At 40.5% G+C, this 19,359-nt stretch overlaps 1 protein-coding gene across 1 annotated transcript in view; it reads right to left on the reverse strand.

The window, feature by feature from the left end:
• C5 (complement C5) overlaps positions 1-19,359 on the reverse strand; it is an 83,820-nt gene that overhangs the window by 34,890 nt on the left and 29,571 nt on the right. Inside the window, exons 15-22 of the mRNA XM_006091105.3 lie at positions 16,816-16,945; positions 14,372-14,434; positions 13,076-13,273; positions 11,037-11,127; positions 8,451-8,524; positions 7,297-7,436; positions 6,049-6,276; positions 3,775-3,835 (exon numbers count right to left, since the gene is read on the reverse strand). Coding sequence (XP_006091167.1) covers positions 3,775-3,835; positions 6,049-6,276; positions 7,297-7,436; positions 8,451-8,524; positions 11,037-11,127; positions 13,076-13,273; positions 14,372-14,434; positions 16,816-16,945 — 985 coding nt within the window. The remainder of the gene's footprint in view (positions 1-3,774; positions 3,836-6,048; positions 6,277-7,296; positions 7,437-8,450; positions 8,525-11,036; positions 11,128-13,075; positions 13,274-14,371; positions 14,435-16,815; positions 16,946-19,359) is intronic.

The following is a 19,359-nucleotide window of genomic DNA, read 5'->3' on the forward strand; positions in this document are numbered from 1 at the left end:
TGTGACAGGGTAGAGCCATACCTCCCCCATCGGCCCTGCCCTGAGTGTGACAGTGGCGGTGCCCATCCCCTGATCGGCCCTGCTCTGTGGGTGATAGAGGGCGGTGCCCCAACCCCCTGATCCGCCTGCTGTGTGTGTGACAGGGAGGCGGTGCCCTAACTCCCCTATCGGCCCTACTCTGTGAGTGACAGGGGGGAGCTCCTCAACCCCCTGATCGGCCCTGCTCTGTGCATGACAGGGGGGAGCTCCCCAACCCCCTGATTGGCCCTGCTCTGTGCGTGACAGGGTACGGAGCCCCGATCCCCCTGATGGGCCCTGCTCTGTGCATGACAGGGGGCAGCGCCCCAACCCCCTGATTGGCCCTGCAGGGTATGGAGCCCCAACCCCCCTGATGGGCCCTGCTCTGTGCGTGACGGGGCAGCGCCCCAACCCCCTGATTGGCCCTGCTCTGTGGGTCACAGGGGGTGGCGCCGCAACCTCCCCATCGACCCTGCCTTGAGTGTGATAGGGGGCGGTACCCCAACCCCCCAATCAGCCCTACCCTGAGCGTGACTGAGGGTGGCATCGCAACCTCCCAATCCGCCCTGCTCTGTGCATGACAGGGGGCGGCGCCCCAACTCCCCAATCAGCCCTGCTCTGAGCCCGACCAGGGGCTGCACCTAGGGATTGGGCCTGCCCTCTGCCACCCAGGAGCAGGCCTAAGCCAGCAGGTCGTTATCTCCCGAGGGGTCCCAGACTGCGAGAGGGCACAGGCCGGGCTGAGGGACCCCCCACCCCCCGAGTGCACAAATTTTTGTGCACCGGGCCTCTAGTAAATAATAAAATGAAATGAATTTGACTATATCCAGCATTAAAAATTCCTGTTCAAAACATACAATGGTTCATTATTGCATGAAGAAGTATATCAGAGATAAAAATCTATGAGAAATATACAAAAAACCCAAATTAAAAAATAGAAAAAAAGTGTGAAAGGTAAATAATAAATAAATAATTTATAGATGGGAAGCCCAAATGGCCAACACTTATATGAAGAAATGTATAAAATCAATAGTAATCCGAAGAATCCAAATTAAAACAATAATGATATATCACTTTCTACCCCTCAAAAGTGGCACATTTTAGTGAGACAAGGAATACCAAATGTTGCTGAGGATGTGGAGATATGAAAACCCTTATACAATGCTGGTGGGAGTAAAAATAGTAAAGCCATTATGAAGAGCAATATGACAGCAGTATATGACATTCAATATATGTATGCTCTTTGACCTAGAAGTCCCAATCCTGGGTGCATAGTCCAGATAAATGCACACACAAATTCACACAGGGCGATTCATAGGATGTCCACTGCAGCATTGTTTATGGTAGTGGGGAATCCATCAATTAAGGATGGCTAAGTAAAACTGTGATGGATTATACTTTGAAATTAAATGTATGAAGCACTGAATTAAATGTATATACCGCATTACAGATATTTCTTTAAAACATAGTATTAAGAAATAGAGCAGGATCTATAGATCTATAGCAACATTATTTGCCTTCTCAAAGACATATATCAAGCAAGCATTTTAAGTGGGAGCATTTGGAGGAAGGAAAAATGAGAGTGGGGGTCAAGAATGAAAGGAGGAAATAAAACATGAGAGGGGTCTGCCCAGACCAATGATAGTGTGCTAGGAAGTGGGGTTGGGGTCACATCTGAGATATGAAAATAGTACGGGAAAAGGGTTTGTCAAGGAGAAAAAGTAGAACTGACAACTAGGGCTAGTCTTAAGTTTTGAGTCCATAGTAGTGTTTGGTCTCTTTTAAGTTGTTGTCACACAATGTTAATTACTATTACTTTATAATTTGTTCTGATACCTCATTCTTCCTCACTGATATACTTTTCAGGTTTCTTCTAATGTTATTGTTCATTTACTTTTCCAAATATATCTTAGCTTAAAAAAACAACAACAAACTCTATAAAGTTTTATCCTGGTATAGCAATTCCAATATATATGTATTTAAAGTATTTAATAAAATCTCTGAAATAAACTTGACAGAATTGATTGCCATCATTACCTTACTTAGCACTCTAGAAAGTGACAAAGTTGCCTAAATCTAAATTGTCTAAAATGATAAGAGGAAAAAGTTATATGACAAGATTGGAAAGAGGCATAGATTTTTTTTTAACCAAGGTTTTTGATGGAGAGATCTATTCCCAGATAAAAGATCATTTATTCCCATCTTGTGGCCCTGATGTTCATACTTAGGATGGGTAAGACAGGGCTGTTTTGGAAAGCTGTTTTGCAATAATGTTAGTATAGCAGGCACAAGGGTAAAAAAGAGGAAAAGCCAAAGGATGCAGTGGCTCTGAGTAATGACTTAACTGTTTGAGGCTAAAATCCTCAGACCTTAAGGATAGCTCTTCCCACAGATCCCACATAGTGGGCAAGCTGGGAGGAAGTCTGTGTGTAAATAAAATTAGAGAAAAACGCTAGTGTATGGATACATGTATACAGGACAGATTTTTCTTTTGCTACTCTGTTGAAGTCACCTTATTCAAGTTTATGATACTCAGTTAGTTTAAAATGTTAAGGTCTTAATTCTTTACTTTCCCAGAGAAAATGGCACTCTGAAGTAAACTTTTTTTTATCACCATTGCTATGTCACTGAAAGAAAGGAAAAAATTATTCAATGCAACAATAAGGTAAATTTTAACCATTTAATAAGAACACGAAGTCTGTCTCTTTTTGTTGAAAAGATTTGTTAATTGAGCATATTATAAATTTCATAAAGAGATAATGTATTTAGACCTTGACTAAGTGCTCAAATGTTTGCAGAATTCTGTCGTTGAGAAGATTCAGAAGATCTCAGTGAAGAAAAAAGGGATGCAGGAACAAAGAGGAATGGTTTGTAAAGTGATTAATTAGCATTGCGTTGTCAAATAATGCATGTTAAGTATGTGAATGACTTTTTTAAAAAAATATTTTTATTGATTTTAGAGAGGAAAGGAGAGGGAGAGACAGAAACATCAATGATGAGAATCACTGATCAGCTGCCTTCTGTGTATTGAGCCTGCAACCTGGGATGTGCCCTGACTGGGAATTGAACTGTGATCTCCTGGTTCATAGGTCCATGCTCAATCACTGAGCCATGCCAGCTGGGCTGTAATGACTTTTTCTCATGTGTTCTTTGGACTGATGGTTCAGTAAATTATAGTTATTATTGTGTTGAATAGAAAATGATTAATAGATAAGGGAAGCCATGTAATTATTACTATTTCAATGCTTTGCATTTTAAACTAATGGAATTATTTTTATTTGTTTTAAACCCATTCAGATTATAGTATAACTAGAGGCCCATTGCACAAAAATTTGCGCACAAGTAGGGTCCCTAGGCTTGGCCAGTGATCAGGGCCGATCTGTGGGGAGACTGGTGGGGTGATTGGGGCCCTCGCTCACACCTCCCTTGGCTGGCCTGGTGCTGCCTGCTTGCCGGCCCCCCACCTGCTGCCACCACCAGTCGGGGCCTGTGGGCTGGGGGCAGCTCCTGCGTTGAGTGTCTGCCCCCTGGTGGTCAGTGCACGTCATAGCGACTGGTAGTTCTGCCATTCGGTTGATTTGCATATTATGGTTTTATATAGATAGATACATACTATCAAAAAATGACAATAAACTAAGAAGTGGACTTTTTTAGTCTAGACAATTAACATTTTGAAAAATAGTGTTTCAAATTACACATACACTTTAATTTCTAGAGCAAAAGATAACATGTAAAATACAAAATTATTTTACTTACCATAAATACCCTTTGGGTCCAGAGTGATACCAGCATAACTTTCCTTTTTGACACCTTCTGGCTAAAATAAAGACAGAAAACATTCAGTTAAGAACATAATTAAAGCCGTAACCGGTTTGGCTCAGTGGATAGAGCGTCGGCCTGCGGACTGAGGGGTCCCAGGTTCGATTCCGGTCGGGGGCGTGTGCCTTGGTTGCGGGCACATCCCCAGTGCGGGGTGTGCAGGAGGCAGCTGATCGATGTTTCTCTCTCATCGATATTTCTAACTCTCTATCCCTCTCCCTTCCTCTCTGTAAAAAATCAATAAAATATATATTAAAAAAAAAGAACATAATTAAATCTATATGATCTCAATTCTTAGTTCAATTTGACCACTTTTCCAATTTAAAAAATCCTTTTTGCAAATGGGGGTGTAATGCAAAGCATGTTTAAATACTTAAATGCATAAATTCAAGAATAAGATTTTCTGGCCATTTACATAATAATCAGAGCAAATACTAAATAGAAGTTACTATAAGCCAGGCAATTGACCTAAGTGCTTTGTATGTATTAGTTTATTTTGTATGTATGAAGTAGGTGCTATTATTTGTATGTATGAAGTAGGTGCTATTATTACTGCCATTTGACAGATGAGGAAACTGACACACAGAGTGATCACAAACTTATCCAATGGCACAATGCTAGGAAGTGATAGGGCCAGGATTCAAACAGGGGCAGCCTGGCTCAAGAGCCTGCATATGGAACCACCATGTAAGGATGAATAGAACAAGCCTTGCACAAAATAAGTCAATATATGTTTACTGAAGTGAATTTCATGGATGAAGTCAGAACGCAGAGAATGAAGACTGTGAACCTTGAGAGAGAAGAAACCTACTAAGAAGGTCTGGTGGCTAGCTAGGCTCAAATTAAAAAACAAAAACAGAGCCTAGCAGCCATTTGTATACTGGAGCCTCTCACACAAACTGCCTGCCTCTGCACTGAACTGCCTGCCCTGCACTATGTTCTGTCATCTGAGCCAGCTCTTATAAAGGAGTTACTGGAATCCTACAATAGGACTGAAGCTTTTCCTATCCAATTGGACCTGCACAGCTCCAACCAACCAGAGTGGCTCTATTCTGACCAATCAAGACAGTGCCTTTTGCACCAATCACACTACAAAAATTTGGAATCCTCATTTGCATGAGGACAGACCAATTAGGGAGCAGGGATGGAAAATTCTGTCCTATATAAGCCAGCTCCCCTCTGGCTCTGAGAGCACAGTTTCATTTCCACAGAAGACTGAAGACTGCATTTCCCTGGCTCAGCTGAAACATGGCTAGAGCAGCCTGGCACAGAATGGAGCAGATCAAATCACAGCAGAGCAGACCAGATCACACAGCACAAAGCAAAGCAGGAAGAAGCAGAGCAGAGTAGACCATTAAGGAGCAGACTAGCCAGAGAGGAACCTGGCTCCAGGGCCACTTGGTCCTGGGGCTGTCTCACAGCCATGCTATATCACATAGAGCTGTTTTGCACTGAAAAAAGTTTCCTTCCAGCACCCCAAATTGGGGATTCCTGTTGCAGTTGTAGTAGTGCCAATAACCATTGGTTGACAAGACCTAGGAAGACACAGTTCTGTCATTAACTAGCCATGTGACCCTGGGCAAGAATCTTAATAAGAGAACATGAAGATACTCACCAGACTCTATGGGTAAATCATACTTAATAAATGATAATTGTTTTGGTTTTTTTTGACTTGTTTACTTACTTATTTATAAAATGGAAAGTTTTCTAGACTGTAAATTGTAAAGTATGCATGTATTAGTTTATTTAACCTCAAAAATACTCTATGAAATACTAGGGCATGTCTTATTTATATCCCTAGTGGCTAGTATAATATCTGGCACAAAGATTTCAAGAACACACTTTCTAAATGTGTCAGGTTGGGGGGTTGGGCCTGGAAGGCTATATACCAAATTGTTAAAATTGGATAGCTCTGGGTATGGGGATTAATTTTCTTTATGTTTTTTCAATATTCTATATTTTCCACAATAAGCACGTTTTATTTTATTTAAAATTTTAAATAACAATTTCAAAGTTAAAAGTTACAAGAATAGTACAAAAAAGATCCAAGATAACCTCCACCCAGATTCCCCAAATGTAAACATGTTGTTACATGTACATTCTATTTTCTGTGTACCTACTGAATTACTAAGCATAAGTTGCTGATAACTTTTTTTTTGACAGAAAAATGTGATTTTTAAAAGAATCAGGAAAAAAAAACATGCTTCTTACCACCACTCGTAATGTTTTTACTAAGATTTCTTTTCCCAGTGAAGTCTCCAGTGAAAAGTTGATGTTGTGGAGGCCGATTTCCAGAGGAAGCACAGTAAAGGTCACCAAATGACTGGAGGAGCCCTCTATTCTCTGTTGAAGACATTTAGAGGTCTTTCTCCCCTGATGGCTGATGACTGGGCTTCCTGATGAACAGATTCCCTCCACAGCAGACATTGTAACACAGAACTGAAATATCACCAATGAACAATGATATCAAAACACTTTATAAGGAAAGTATGCCCTTTGTTCATCTGGACACAATTCTTCCCTGATACTTTTACAGTGTTAAATAATCCCTTAGATTCTAAGGCAGAGGAGAAAGCTCACTTTTGAGTTTTTAAAACATACACACAAGTTGCTGTAGACCTTAGCAATGTGAAGGGATATCTAGAAAGCTCAACACTGCTCAGAAATATCTTACTTTCCTTACACTGTTACCTACTAAGTCAGGAGCAAAGATACTGAAGTTCTTTGAGCATTGGTACACTGTCTCTTTGTATTGTAGACAGTGGGAACCGCAGGCTCAGGCATTTTGTGTTACTCATTTTTCTGTCTTTTAGCTCAGTCCTTGCATGCTACAAATGGTTTTATGAAAGAATGAAAACTCTCATCTCTTGGCATTCAAGGCCCTGCCCAATATGTCCCGAAATTAATTTTCCAATCTTACCTTTTAACTTCCCACTTATACCTAATTTTACAACAAGCCTCTGACTCCAGAAAGACCTAGATTCAAATCTTGGCTATTCCTCTTACTATATAATGAGAGCAGGTTGTAAGACCTCTTTCATTCTCCCTGTCCCCATATTTATAGTAGGGATAATAGTAGATACTAACTGGCTCAAATAGTGAATACTTTTCATCTTCCTTCCAAAATCTAGTGAACTGACAGAATTGAAAACTATACCCAAAAGAATAAATCCATAATAACCAGAATAAATTAAGCAGGGAAACAAGAAAGAATGCCAATATTCAACAACTAATTTTGAAGAATTTCTCAAAAATAAAAAGTTCCTTCTTCCTCTTCAGAAACACAAATTACCAAGTTGGTTGGGGCAGTAATTAAAGAAACCTATTGGGTCATATTGGTTTATATTGTTGAACTGAGTTTTTATTTTTTTGTGTATGTCATAATTCCATTAATAGAATTCTCAAAAAGTTAGAGAATTTTTATTTATTTATTTGCACGTATCATAAATACCTACTTACCCCTATCCCAGACGTCCTATAGTTGTAAACAGTTCCTTTCAATTGGATCTGTTCCCCTCGTACAACAGAATATGGTATATTCATTTCCAGGAATACATCTTTGAATACTTTTGTCTTGACAGTATCAGAAACACATATACCTTCAGCACAAAGTAAAAGCAAAGTAGAAGCATATTAGGGAATTCCTATAATATTTTATTAGTACAAAAATGTCTCACATTTGCTTTGCTTCAAGAAAAACTTAGATCATGGTTTTTCATTATTGTCACCTATGTCCTTAAATTTCCTATTCGTTGATCTCTATCTCAATAATTATTGGTATTAACAGAAAACTTTATTTGTCCAACAAATATTGAATTCTATTTAAGTCATGAGATTTTCAACTAAAGAACCAAATCTCTTTTTATTTTTTATTATTATTTTTTTAAAATATATTTTATTGATTTTTTACAGAGAGGAAGGGAGAGGGATAGAGAGTTAGAAACATCGATGAGAGAGAAACATCGACCAGCTGCCTCCTGCACATCTCCTACTGGGGATGTGCCCGCAACCAACGTACGTGCCCTTGACCAGAATCGAACCCGGGACCTTTCAGTCCGCAGGCTGACGCTCTATCCACTGAGCCAAACCGGTTTCGGCCCAAATCTCTTTTTAGATATTTATTATTGGCTCCATTTAATGGGTGTAAAACTTTTATTATGGGAACCAAAATTTTATAAAAACAAAAAATAGCAAACAAACAAAACCAATCCTGAAATTATTTATAAAGTATCTGCACTAAATTGCAACATAAGTTCATCAGCCCTGGAGAGAAGTCATGCATTTATTTAACTCTACTCAAGCTCCCAATCACTGAGAAAAATGAAAGAAAATAGGGGCTTGACATCAGCATTTAAAGAATGATGGCTTATAGAAGAGCAAAAGAGGAAATAGATATGGTAAAAAAATGTGAGCATATGTAAGCCTTCTTGTAATACATTTAAAATAATATTATTTAAAATGTCACCACTAAGTCCTGGGTAAACTAAATAGACAATAACACAAGTACTATATTTTTTCAATGATGGCAAAAACACAGCGTTCTACAAAGCATCAAACCACATTTTGATAATCAAATCACTACCTAAAAGAGTATGTAACTTAAGCTTGCTTACCACTGTCTGAAATGCCAACACCTTGAATTTCCCAGGTAGTTAGAGAATCAGGTAGCACAAACTGCAACTCCTTTCTGAAAGTGAAAAAGTTAATATTCAAATACAGTGAAACATCAATAAACCCAACCGGACAGCACTCATTAACAGAATTTTTGCTTGATACTACTTTAGAAAAAAAATTAAAAAGCACATCAGTTATTAAGGAAAATCAAGCAAGAAAAATATATTCTGTAAGTCTACTTGTTGATTTTTCTTGTGCTATTTTTTTTAAATTCCTCACTAGAGGTTATTTTTCCATTGATTTTTAGAGTTGAAGAGAGAGGGAAAGACAGAGAGAAATATCAATGTGAGAGAAACACATCGATTAATTGCCTCCTGCACTCGCCTGGACCAGGTCCCAGGCCAGGGAGGAGCCTGCAACCGAGGTACGTGCCCTTGACTGGAATTGAACCCGGAACCCTTTGGTCTGCAGGCTCAGGCTGACACTCTATCCACTGAGCCAAACTGGCTAGGGCAATCTACTTGTTTTATGTTTTGAGATTTTTCACTTGTTTGATGAGAATTCAAATTCAAAAGAATGCCTTTGAAACATTGCAAATTAAAAACACACACAAGAAAAGAAAAATTATGTTCATTATGTAGTATGTTCTAAAATAGGGAAGCAAAGTAATGCATCTTAACATTGCTCATAAAGTTGATATAACTAAAAATTTCTGATTAAGTTTATATATTTATTTATTTCATTCAACAAACAGCTATTGTCCACCAATTTTGTGTCAGGCATAGTGCTAAGTACTGAGTATACAGCTCGTAAAAGATGTAGTTCTGCTCTCAAGCAGTTTACAGTCTAGTGGAAAAAACAGTTTAGTAAATAAATTGCAATACACTACAATAACTGTACCGATAAAGCACTAACAATTCAGAGGTAATTTGCATTTATTCAACACAGTTTAGTTCCTCTACAAGCCAGACAGACTAGGTATAAAACAGTAATCTGAATTTAATCCTTGCTCTGGAGGTAATTACATTTTAATGTGGAAGATGGGCAGGTAAATAGGCCATTATCACACTGTGATACATGCAATAGGGTTAATCAAGAGGAGTAATTTACCCAATCACTGGTAGGGTAGGGAACAGTGATGGGGAGGCTTGCCAGAGGAAGTGCTAGCCAAAGGGCAATGTTCAGCTGGAATGACAACAGTGTGGAGTAAGAATTAGAGGGAACATGGGTAGAGACAAGGAAACCCATTAGAAAACTGATGACAGGCTCGGGACTCAGTGCCTTGACTGCTCCTTGGAAAGTCAGTGCTTTGAGTCCACAAGGAAGGGTGACAATCAGGGACTCCGCATTATTCATTACTGTTTTCAGTGTGTGGTACTGAGGAGGCATTCCATAAAAATGTGTTGAATAAAGGAATTTAACGAGCAAAGAACCTTTCTTCTCATTAATCAATGTTTGTTTTATATACAGATATTTCAGGATAAAAAAAGGCTTCTTTACAGTATAAACACAGTTGTGCTCAGTTAATGCTTACTGAAGTGAAATGAAAGTAAATGGAATAGAACTCTTCTTCCCCAAGAGTTAATTCTGCCTTGGAATCAACTACTAGAGCAAAGCATACAGTTAAGGGGAAAAAAAAGTGAAGCAAAAAACCAAAATTTGACCAAATGTTAGTGGGGAGAGCAGCTACAGCATTCGGACAGGATCAAGCCTCGGACTGATTTGTGGCAAAGCCACATATCAGTCCCAGCTTGGAGGGCAAAGCCCTCCCAGCACAATTATAGGCAAAAGGCTATAGTTGTAAGTTTGACCTTATAGTCTGACCCTGCAGTCCTAGGTAGCTAAGGGATGTGGGCTGCAGGGGGTGCAGCAAGTGCTGCCAAAACAAGGCTTGATAGAGTTCAGAGAATGGCAACATCAGGAAAGAAGCAGATTTGAAATTCGCAAGAATATTGTAAACATCTTGCCCTTCTTTTGCTTTGGGTGATCTGACTATAAAATAAAGCTTCGGCTTACAGGCTGTGTCACTGTTTCCTCATCCAGGCACAGTGATCCACCTGGTCCCAACTGTATTCTCTTCTTTAATCCTTCACCACCTCTTCTCAGGTTCACCCCTGGCCATGCTGGACACGGTTCATATTACTATCATCTTAACTCTTAAACTATTGGGAAATGGGCTATCTTCAGATTTTTGCCATAATATTTGCATTTTCTCACATTTTTCAGAGGAATGTCAAAGAAGTCTGTATATAATATTGTTGTTAGATAGGACAGGGGTCTCAAGGTTTGAGCCATTCTTACTAAATGCTGTTCTTGCTAAATGTTAAAATGAAGCACAGTATTTTGCAGACCAACTATAAATAGGATAACCCAACCTGTAGCCAACTGCAAAGAAGACATCAAGTAATCGACCAAATAATGTATGTAAGCAATGGCTAAGCCTCCCTCCTGGAGGCAAAGCTTTGGATATGAATCCCCTGTCTCCTTTGCTAGCTGCAAGTAAATACAAGTACCTTGCTTGAGCTGATTGAATAGGGCACACAAAGTGGGGATCAAAATGGGGAATCTCTTGAGTTCTTTAATACCTTCTGGAGACACGATGAACTTCCCATAACCAGCTTTCTGGAAAATAGCTTCTTATTTCTGCTTTGGTTACTGGTGCCAGGGGCCGTATATCTGAGGGTCAGGGGAAGTATATTCAATTATAGAAAAACAACATTATTCTACTTAGAGCCAAATTTTAAATATGGACATTTAATTTAGACACGCATTTTCTGAAAGATCAATGAAACATGTTGTTTAGTGATTTCAAAATAGAACTATTAGAAGTTCTCCACTAGTAGCATTGACAAAACAAAGCATAAAATATCTTTATTTATATAAAAACCTAATATGCAAAATGTCTCCTTGGGAGTTCAACCAACTGGGAGTTGGATCACTCACTATGACATGCGCTGACCACCAGGGGGTGGCGCGGAACGAAGGAAGGCCTAGGCCGGCAGCCGGCAGCCAGCAGCCACTAGGGACCCTAGCCATGCATGAATTTCGTGCACTGGGCCTCTAGTTTGTTTTATAAATTGCTAAATGTTTAGTGTTCCTGAGATTATACAAGATACTAATGAGTCTATAAAGTTATTTGCATTTTTATAATTGCAACAATTCTGTTTATGTGATTCTCTGCCTTAGCTTAGAAATTTATTTATAAGTTTTCTTTAGTCAAAATGAACATAACTTCTGCTCCTGTCCAAGATGAACTAACAGGGACTGGGGTTATCCCTCTGTCTTTAAAAAGAAAAAAGAGAATAATACCAGACACACCATTTAAAACAGTTTTCAGACACCAGAGCTTAAGTGACCCAGGACTGTGATCCCTGAGAGAAGGGAGAAGATTAGGTAAAGTCTAAAGTTGTCCAGGTTTCCTGTCTGGAGATAGTTTACAGGCTACAGGGCAGGGAGAGGAACCTATACAGACCCTTGTAGAGTTGCAGCAACACACATGGGAGTTTTAGGATGTCATCAAATGGACAATGTTTAAGATACACTATTAAGCAAAACAATCCTATATAATAAAAGCCTAATATGCTAAGTGTTTGGTCGTCCATTCAACCAAAGTGTAATATGCTAATGAAATGCTAAGGCCACTCAACCGCTCACTATAACGTGCACTGACCACCAGGGGACAGACAGTTGATCGGTTGACCAGTCACTATGACGTGCACTGACCACCAGGGGGCAGACACTCCAACCGGTAGGTGAGCTTGCTGCTGGGATCCAGTCCATTGGGACTGAGCGAGATGGGCTAGACACGCCCTAGAGCCCTCCCGGGTTCCCTCCCTGGCTGGCCAACCTTCCACGTCCCTCCCCGCCCTGATTGTGCACCGGTGGGGTCCCTTAGTCTGGCCTGCACCATCTTGCAATCCGGGACCCCTCAAGGGATGTCAGAGAGCTGGTTTCAGCCCCATCCCACAGACCAGGCCGAGGGACTCTACTGGTGCATGAATTTGTGCACTGGGCCTCCAGTCAGATTATAAAATAGGACTGATCATTCTGCTTTTGTCTATTTTGTTTTAACTATATGTAAATGAAACAAAAGTCCTAAAAGTTCTGAAAACATACTAATGAGAGTTCTATAGAATCTGAAATTATATATTGTACTTGAAACAGAAATAAGATTTCAACTTTTATATAAGTACACTTAACCTTATGCTAGATTTTAAAATCTTTTGCTTATATTTGGTCATATAGGTATAAATGGAATTTTTAATGGTTGTAATATCACAGCAGCATAGAATTTCAGAGCTCAAAGGCACATTGGATATCATCTGGCCTAACTTTTTTGCTTTAGAAATGAGGAGGCTGAGACTCTGAGAGGATAAACAATCATTCAGGTTTATAGAATGAGCCCTGGGTCTTGACTATGGACTAGTGTACTCTGCTCCATACACTATATGTACCTCTTTGGATTCCCAAAAATGATTAACAGATTTTTTTCTTAGGGGCATTTACAAGTTATCTTTTCTATTTTAATTTTAAATAGAGCATGAAAATTGCCTTTCTTAGCAGCATAAAATTGCACAAAATTCTTCATATTGGGCAGAATTCTGATAGAAAATATCAAACTTACGTAGCCTTCCCAATTGTATTAGTTTATGAGACTCTTCAGCACGAAACAGGTGTGCTATGGTACAACAATTCATAAAAGCTTGGATGCATCTTGGGCCTAACTTAATCCGGGCAGCTCGCTGTTCACAGCTTTCATCATCATTACGATAGGCTCCATCATAACAACATTTTTTCACTTGCATAAGTTTGTATTTAGCAGCTGAAATGGTAATAATACAGGTGTCCTTGATTATGCATAAAGTCATAACATCTCACGTTTAGAAGAGATCTGAAGAGATACTTCGTTTCTACTGCCATATGACCCCCTCCCCACAAGAGTCATGGTTAGTTGGCTGATCAGCCTCCCTTTGGAACTACTCTAGGAATGGGGAGAATGTGGTCTCATGAGGCAGGCAGTCAATTCTGATTCATATTAAATGGTTAAAGGGCTTCCTGCAACTAAGCTAAATACTAAGTCTTGAAACAGGCACCTTGAGTTCAGCACCCTTTGACTATGAGAAGCACTCAAGTATTTAAAGATAGCAATCATCACTACACAAGTATTTCCTTCTTCAAGCTAAATATCCTTTTCTTCCCCCAAACACTTTTTGTGTGATATGGTTTGAGGACCTTCACTAGTGGCATCACTCTTCATTGTAAATACTTAAAATAATGTGTCTCTTTTTGTGTCATTAGAACTTAGAATAAAAGTTAGAATTAAAATAATTCATATAAAAATGGAAGAAATTATTACATTATTGTAAGCAAGATTATTAGTTGAACTCAAGTCACTGACTCCTAGCTCAATGTTCATTCTATTATAACACTGCCAATTATCAAATTTCTAGTTAAATAATTGTTTTAAATAATTTATATTAGACTTATTTCCCAAAGAATAATCCAAAATACTATTAACTGTTAAACATATGAAATAAAAGAAATAGATTTCCAAATATACCCCCAAATTAATTAAATTATGAATGTTTTCAGAATAAAATAAAAGAATATGATTTTAATTGTTAGATTAAGTTTTTGGAGAAGAAATATTTGTGACAAATAAAAGTTTATCTTTTAGAGATAGAAATAATACTTTATTTTCTTCAGATTAGTTATGGCAAATGAACTATTGGATATATTTGGAATAATCTTTTTGATTATTAAATAAATTAGATGAATTAGATGATTAGTAGGTGAATTAGATGTCTGTACATTTGTGGGTTTTTTTGCTCATTCTGAGTTGGGGGACATTAGATTATGTTTAATTTTCTCCAGCTTTTGAATGATACAACCATAACCTTTTTACAATCACTTAGAGTACCTTGTTCCCCTATTTTCTCTTGCAGCATTCTTCTTGGCCTGAGAATTTCTTCACAAGGTTTATCTGTTTTGTTTTTTAAATGATAAAGACAAAAAGAAGAAAGAAAAAAAGGAGATTAAAATCTCGAAAAAAGAAAATTCCATAAAATATGTAAATATTTAAAAATTCACAAATCATTCATTCAAGATATTGAAAACATGCTTTCAATTAGGCATTACACACTATATATCTTACTATGACTTATTTTATCTTAGGAGAGCTCATGATCTAGTGTTATATAGTTTGACTTGTTTGATCTGAGTTTGGTTTTGAATCTGGCAACCTTTTTTGAACCACTCATTATAGAGAAATAGCTAAGTATTTATAGTGAACAAAGTTTTTGTTGGATATGTTATTTTTATTATTTGTTCTTTGTACTATATTATGCTATATAATAAAAGGGTAATATGCAAATTGACCAAACAGCAGAATGACCAGTCACTATGATGTGCACTGACAATACAGGAGCTGCTCCATGGTGGTCAGTGCGCTCCCACAGGGGGAGCACTGCTCAGCCACAAGCTGGGCTGACGGCTGGCAAGTGCAATGGCCCGCCTCCACGGCAGCGCTAAGGATGTCCGACTGTGGCTTAGGCCCACTCTCTGCCTGCGAAAGGGCACAGGCTGGGCTGAGGGCCCCCCCCCCCCCCCCAGTGCACAAATGTCATGCACCTGGCCTCTAGTTACAAATAATAGTATTAAATATACTCATGAACAATTTTAAAACCATAGAAAGAAGACAGTTAAGATGTGGACTTGCTTGGCTGGTGTTGCTCAGAGGTTGAGCATCAACCTATGAATCAGGAAGTCACGGTTTGATTCCCAGTCAGGGCACATGCCCGGGTTGTGGGCTCAATCCCCAATGTTGGGTGTGCAGGAGGCAGCTGATAAATGTTTCTCTCTCATCATTTTTTTAAAATCTTCACCCGAGGATATTTTTCCATTGATTTTTAGAGAGAGGGAAAGACAGAGAGATATCAATGTGAGAGAAACACATTGATTGGTTGCCCCCTGACCAAACCGACTAGTGGTCTCTCTCATCATTGATGTTTCTGTCTCTCTCTGTGCTCTCCCTTCCTCTTTAAAATCAATTTATATAGCCCTAACCAGTTTGGCTCAGTGGATAGAGCATCGGCCTGTGGACTGAAGGGTCCCAGGTTCGATTCTGGTCAAGGGCATGTACCCTGGTTGCGGGCACATCCCCAGTAGTGGGTATACAAGAGGCAGCTGATCAATGTTTCTCTCTCATTGATGTTTCTAACTCTCTATACCTCTCCCTTCCTCTCTGTAAAAAAAATCAATAAAATATATTTTTAAAAAAATCAATTTATATAAAGATGTGGTCCTTGCCCTTAGGAAGCTCCCAGTGCAGTCCTGAGAAAAGTTGTATAATCTATCTATATAAAAGCCTAAGCAACCATCGCAACCAAACGGATGACCAAACAGGCTGCGTGGGGCAACCCGGCCGGCAGGAGGGTTAGTGAGGGGTGACCAAACGACCGAGCAGCAGGCTGTGTGGGGCAACCAGGCCATGGGGGGGGGGGTTCAGTTGCAGGCAACCAGGCCGGTGGGGAGGGAGCAGTTGGGGGCAATCAGGCTGGTAGGCAGAGGCAGTTAGGGGTGACCAGGCTAGCGGGGGCGGGGGCAGTGAGGAGCAATCAGGCCAGCAGGCAGAGGTGATTAGGGGTGATCAGGCTGGTGGGGGGGCAGTGAGGGGCGATCAGGCAGGCAGGTAGGTGAGTGGTTAGGAGCCAGTGGTCCAGGATTGTGAGAGGGATGTTCGACTGCCGGTTTAGGTTCGATCCTGGAACTGGCAGTCGGGCATCCCCCAAGGAGTCCTGGATTGGAGAGGGTGCAGGCTCAGCCGAGGGGAATCCCCCCCCCCTGCATAAATTTCATGCACCGGGTCTCTAGTTCAGTATAAGAATGTGCAGTGATGCACTCCTATTGTATTACTTATAAATAGAGCTAGTCCCTACAATATTTTCTCTATCAAAGGAGGAGGGAATGATTAATTTTATGGGGGAAAGAATCCTCATAGAGGAGATGATACTTACACTAGCTTCTCCAGGCTAATAAAAGGAAAAGCAGTTCTGATGCAGAAAGGACCAAAAGTGTAATAGCATAGTTCCATCCAAGAACTACACTTGGTTCTATATAGCTTAAACATAAGGTAAGGTAAGGTAGAGTAGGATGAGAAATAGTTGGAGAGAAGATCATGGGAGGCTTTGAGTACTTCATTAAAAAAAAAAGTGTACTTCATTTTAAAGGCTAATGAAATGTCATTCTAATATCAGTGTAGAGAATATTCTGGAGGACGAACAAAAATGAGACCTAGGAGGCAAATAGTCTATGTAAGTTTCAATATCAATTTGAAGAATAAACAAAAAGTGCTGAGAGTTTTACCATTTTCTTGGGTGTCATCTGCATTTGCATTGGTGAGGAAGGTGAGTCCAGCCAGGTGGAATACCTCTGCATTGTTGCGGCCACCACCTGCCCCACAGCCCAGGTCACTCTTCTCTAAAGCTTGAAATACCTGTCCAGACAGCCAAAATGTTGAGCCTATTCAGATATAGATATCATTCCTCTGAAGAACCAAAGGTGTGAGTTCATGGTTATAACAAACTTGTGAAATACTCATTTATCAAATGGCCAAAGTCCAAATTTCCCAACTTCATTCCTTTAGTTTGCCCTTTTACATTTTTTAAATATATACCTATTCAAAATTAAACCAAGAACTAAGTCTTAAGCTTTGGTGAGGAGCTTTTTAGAAACTGATCCATGGTGTTTTGTACTTAGAATGCATGCTACAATTGATAGAGCAGGCAGTTAGGCATGAGCAGAACATGAAAGATAGGCCAGATATGGAATGTCAACAGGGCAGAGAGTCTTAGGTGCCTAGCAATTAGCAAAACTGGGAAACAACTTTCTTCCCCTAGCGTCGTAAGTCATATGGTTTAGACTCCCTTAGAGGAGGAAGGGATCAGGCGATAGTCTCATATGACTCCCATACAAGCCCTTGCATGATGACTCCCTTAAGCATTAAGCCCTCAGGACAATGAGGTTCTGACCTGCATCAAATAATCTTAGGAACAAAGTCTCACGTCTATTGACCACAGAGACAAAGTTTTGGTCAAAGTAGAGATAACATCTAGGCCTCAGTTGTGTTTCAGCTCCAGGCACAGAAAAGCAGCAAAACTAGATGAAGCCATGCCATGGCTGACATCAGGATCAGATGCAATAACTAATGACTCCCATCCATAGTGTCAACCAATCAGTAGAGACCACAATCCTGAAAGGACACACTTGGAAAGTTGATAAATATTTCCCCTAAAATCCCTGCCTTTGGAAAAAAACAGATAAAAAGCCTTAATTCAATGGACACAGGGTTCTCTCTGCATCCTCTCTCTCCTCTCCTCTCTCTTTCCTTATTTTTCCTTCCTTCCTCTCTCTCTCTCTCTCTCTCTCTCTCTCTCTCTCTCTCACACACACACACACACACACACACCCTGCACCCTTCCCCACCCCCTTCTTTCCTTAGGTATGCTCTCTCTGGAGCACACCTTCACCTTTCCCCTCTTCTTCTCTCAGCCCTGTTATCTTTGCTTTCTTTCTCCCAAGCTCCAAGAGTCCTTCTATTGGCGTAGACCAATTCCAGCATGTCATAATTTCAAGAGTTTCATCAAAAGGTTGATGAAACTTGGGGACTCAACAGGGTTGAGTCACACATGTAGTCACCTGTTGGGAATGGCTAAAGGCATTTCCCCAAACCTGAATAGGAAACTGATTGTGGCTGCCAGACAGTTAAAGGGCATCTTACTCTACATGTCATTGCCTCCTACTGGCCAAACACCTGTACAGCCATAGGCTATTCCCCAAACTGATAATGCTTCTGTACCCTTTGAAACCTTACCCTCTGAAATGTATTATCTTCACCTTGCCTTAGGACAAATTGTGTTAATAAAAGCAAGGGTCCTAGACAAGGAGGCAGTCTTCAGTTCCTTTAGCTGAAGCTCCTCTGACCCCCAATGCCTTTCAAAATTATATCTCGTCTCCGGACTCTTTATTAGTCCCTGGATTTCTATGTCATCTATGCACAGCGCCTTTTCCAGATTCCTGAACCCTTCTTGATGCTGGGACATGAACCCTGGCATTCTATTGCCTCTGTAACTTGTTACTTGAGTCCATGCATCCCACAGGACAATGGCTTACCTTCCTAAGAACCACTATTAGAGTACAGATTTTGATTATTAAAAAAAAGTCATTTTTATGAGGCAAAATTTCTTCTATCTCTGTGACTTTCTCGCATCAGAGTTCTTGGCTCTGAATTCTTAGCCAAACTCAAGAACTAAGATCTAGCCCACCCAGTGTGGTTCAGTGGTTGAGTGTCAACCTATGAACCAGGAGGTCACAATTCAATCCTGGTCAAAGCACATGCCTAGGTCTTGGGCTCCATCTCTAGTGTTGGGAATGCATGAGGTGCTGATCAATGATTCCATTTCATCACTGATGCTTCTATTTCTCTCTCCCTCTCCCTTCCTCTCTGAAATCAATCCTATCCAATAAAAGGCTAATATGCAAATTAACCATCACTCCATCACAAACGATGGCGGCGCCCATAGCCACAAGATGAAGGCACCCAGTCCTCTCAGCCCCGCCGGAGTCTCCCAGTCCCGGGGGAGGGGGGCGGCCACTGAGAGCGGGCAGCGTGAGCGGCCTGGTGGAATGCTTGCTTCATTGCCACGGCGACGAGACAAGCGTTCCACTGTGGCTGCAGAGGGCCTCTGGGCAGCAGGCACAGAGCGGGTGGGGGGGTGGGAGGGGGGGGGGAACGCTTGCCTCGTTGGCCCTGGCAATGAGGCAAGCATTCTGCGCCCCAGCCGGGGATGGGCCTCCTGGGCCTCATGGAACCTCTGGGCCGTGGGCTTGGAGGCAGCCAGCCCCCACAGA

This window comes from Myotis lucifugus, unplaced genomic scaffold (assembly GCF_000147115.1).
Source record: "Myotis lucifugus unplaced genomic scaffold, Myoluc2.0 scaffold_87, whole genome shotgun sequence".
NCBI classification, from domain to species: Eukaryota; Metazoa; Chordata; class Mammalia; order Chiroptera; family Vespertilionidae; genus Myotis; species Myotis lucifugus.